The sequence below is a fragment of the Lottia gigantea genome (genome assembly GCF_000327385.1).
Source record: "Lottia gigantea unplaced genomic scaffold LOTGIsca_238, whole genome shotgun sequence".
NCBI lineage: Eukaryota > Metazoa > Mollusca > Gastropoda > Lottiidae > Lottia > Lottia gigantea.
Genome location: NW_008708698.1, coordinates 21,831 through 23,183, shown reverse-complemented (window position 1 = coordinate 23,183; position 1,353 = coordinate 21,831). Strand labels below are relative to the sequence as shown.

General features: G+C 34.3%; 1 protein-coding gene across 1 annotated transcript; it reads right to left on the bottom strand.

Annotated features, from left to right (window-relative positions):
* Positions 1–728: 728 nt before the first annotated feature.
* Positions 729–1,353, bottom strand: LOTGIDRAFT_144462 (hypothetical protein; the record flags this gene model as incomplete). The annotated part of the gene is made up of 2 exons (XM_009055201.1): positions 729–868; positions 939–1,353. 2 exons carry the CDS (start codon positions 1,351–1,353, stop codon positions 729–731), a joined length of 555 nt encoding a protein of 184 aa, XP_009053449.1.

Sequence of the window (1,353 nt, the reverse complement as noted above, 5' to 3'; positions counted from 1 at the left end):
ATACCTTCTTAATTAAATACAAAACGTTTTGGAAGTCTGTGATTTACTGGAACAATTCTACGAGATAAATTACTAATTTGAACCTGGATAAAATAATTATCACCATTGGTATTTAATGTAGATAAATTCTGTAATTAGTTGATTAACAGCCTGAACTTTACCACCGGTTTCTGGTTTATAGGTGATATCAAAGTAGTCATCCCAGTTAGATTTAGTTAGGTTGTTAGTATTCTTAACAATGTTTAAAATACGAAGGTGTTCTATGGAACACGATTCAAATAGTCTAATTTCTGCAAATTGAGAAAATAAATTTGAGCAGTGTGTGAAAGTCGCTCTCTCAAATAGAACACATGCCAGATATCGTTTGTATTAATATCGTTAGAATATAGACATGTTTGTAGTGAGTGATGTATACCATTTAATACACTATAACATGTCATTTGAGAACTTTTGTATGTGGTACCTCACCTTTAATATGGAGTGAGTGACCCCAGTCGAACTGTAACCCGAGGGAAGGCGATTAAAGAAAGTATCAACAAGTGTCACTAAGTATCATTAATACGTTATTGTTCCCTTGATAGAGTTTCTCTATTTTAATTTGACTAGTAATTGTTTAGTTATGTCTCTAATTACCTCCCCTGTAATGACACCGATTTGAAAAATAATATAAATCAATTAATACTCTAATATCAAGAAATTGTTCAGACTTCATGATTTCAATATTCCTTTCAGAGAGTCCACATAGCTACTAATGTATAATAACAATACACCTGATACAATACACCTGATACAATCCACATGATAGAGTACACCTGATACAATCTACCGGATAGAGTACACCTGATACAATACACCTGACAGAGTACACCTGATACAATCTACCGGATAGAGTATACCTGATACAATACACCTGCTAGAGTACACCTGATACAATATACCTGATAGAGTACACCTGATAGAGTACACCTGATAGAGTACACCTGATAGAGTACACCTGATACAATACACCTGATACAATACACCTGATAGAGTATACCTGATAGAGTACACCTGATAGAGTTCACCTGATAGAGTACACCTGATACAATATACCTGATAGAGTATACCTGATAGAGTACACCTGATAGAGTACACCTGATACAATACAACTGATACAATACACCTGATACAATATACCTGATACAATACACCTGATACAATACACCTGATACAATACACCTGATACAATACACCTGATAGAGTATACCTGATAGAGTACACCTGATAGAGTACACCTGATACAATACACCTGATACAATACACCTGATAGAGTACACCTGATAGATATGTAGTGAAAATTTCAGTACTAACCAT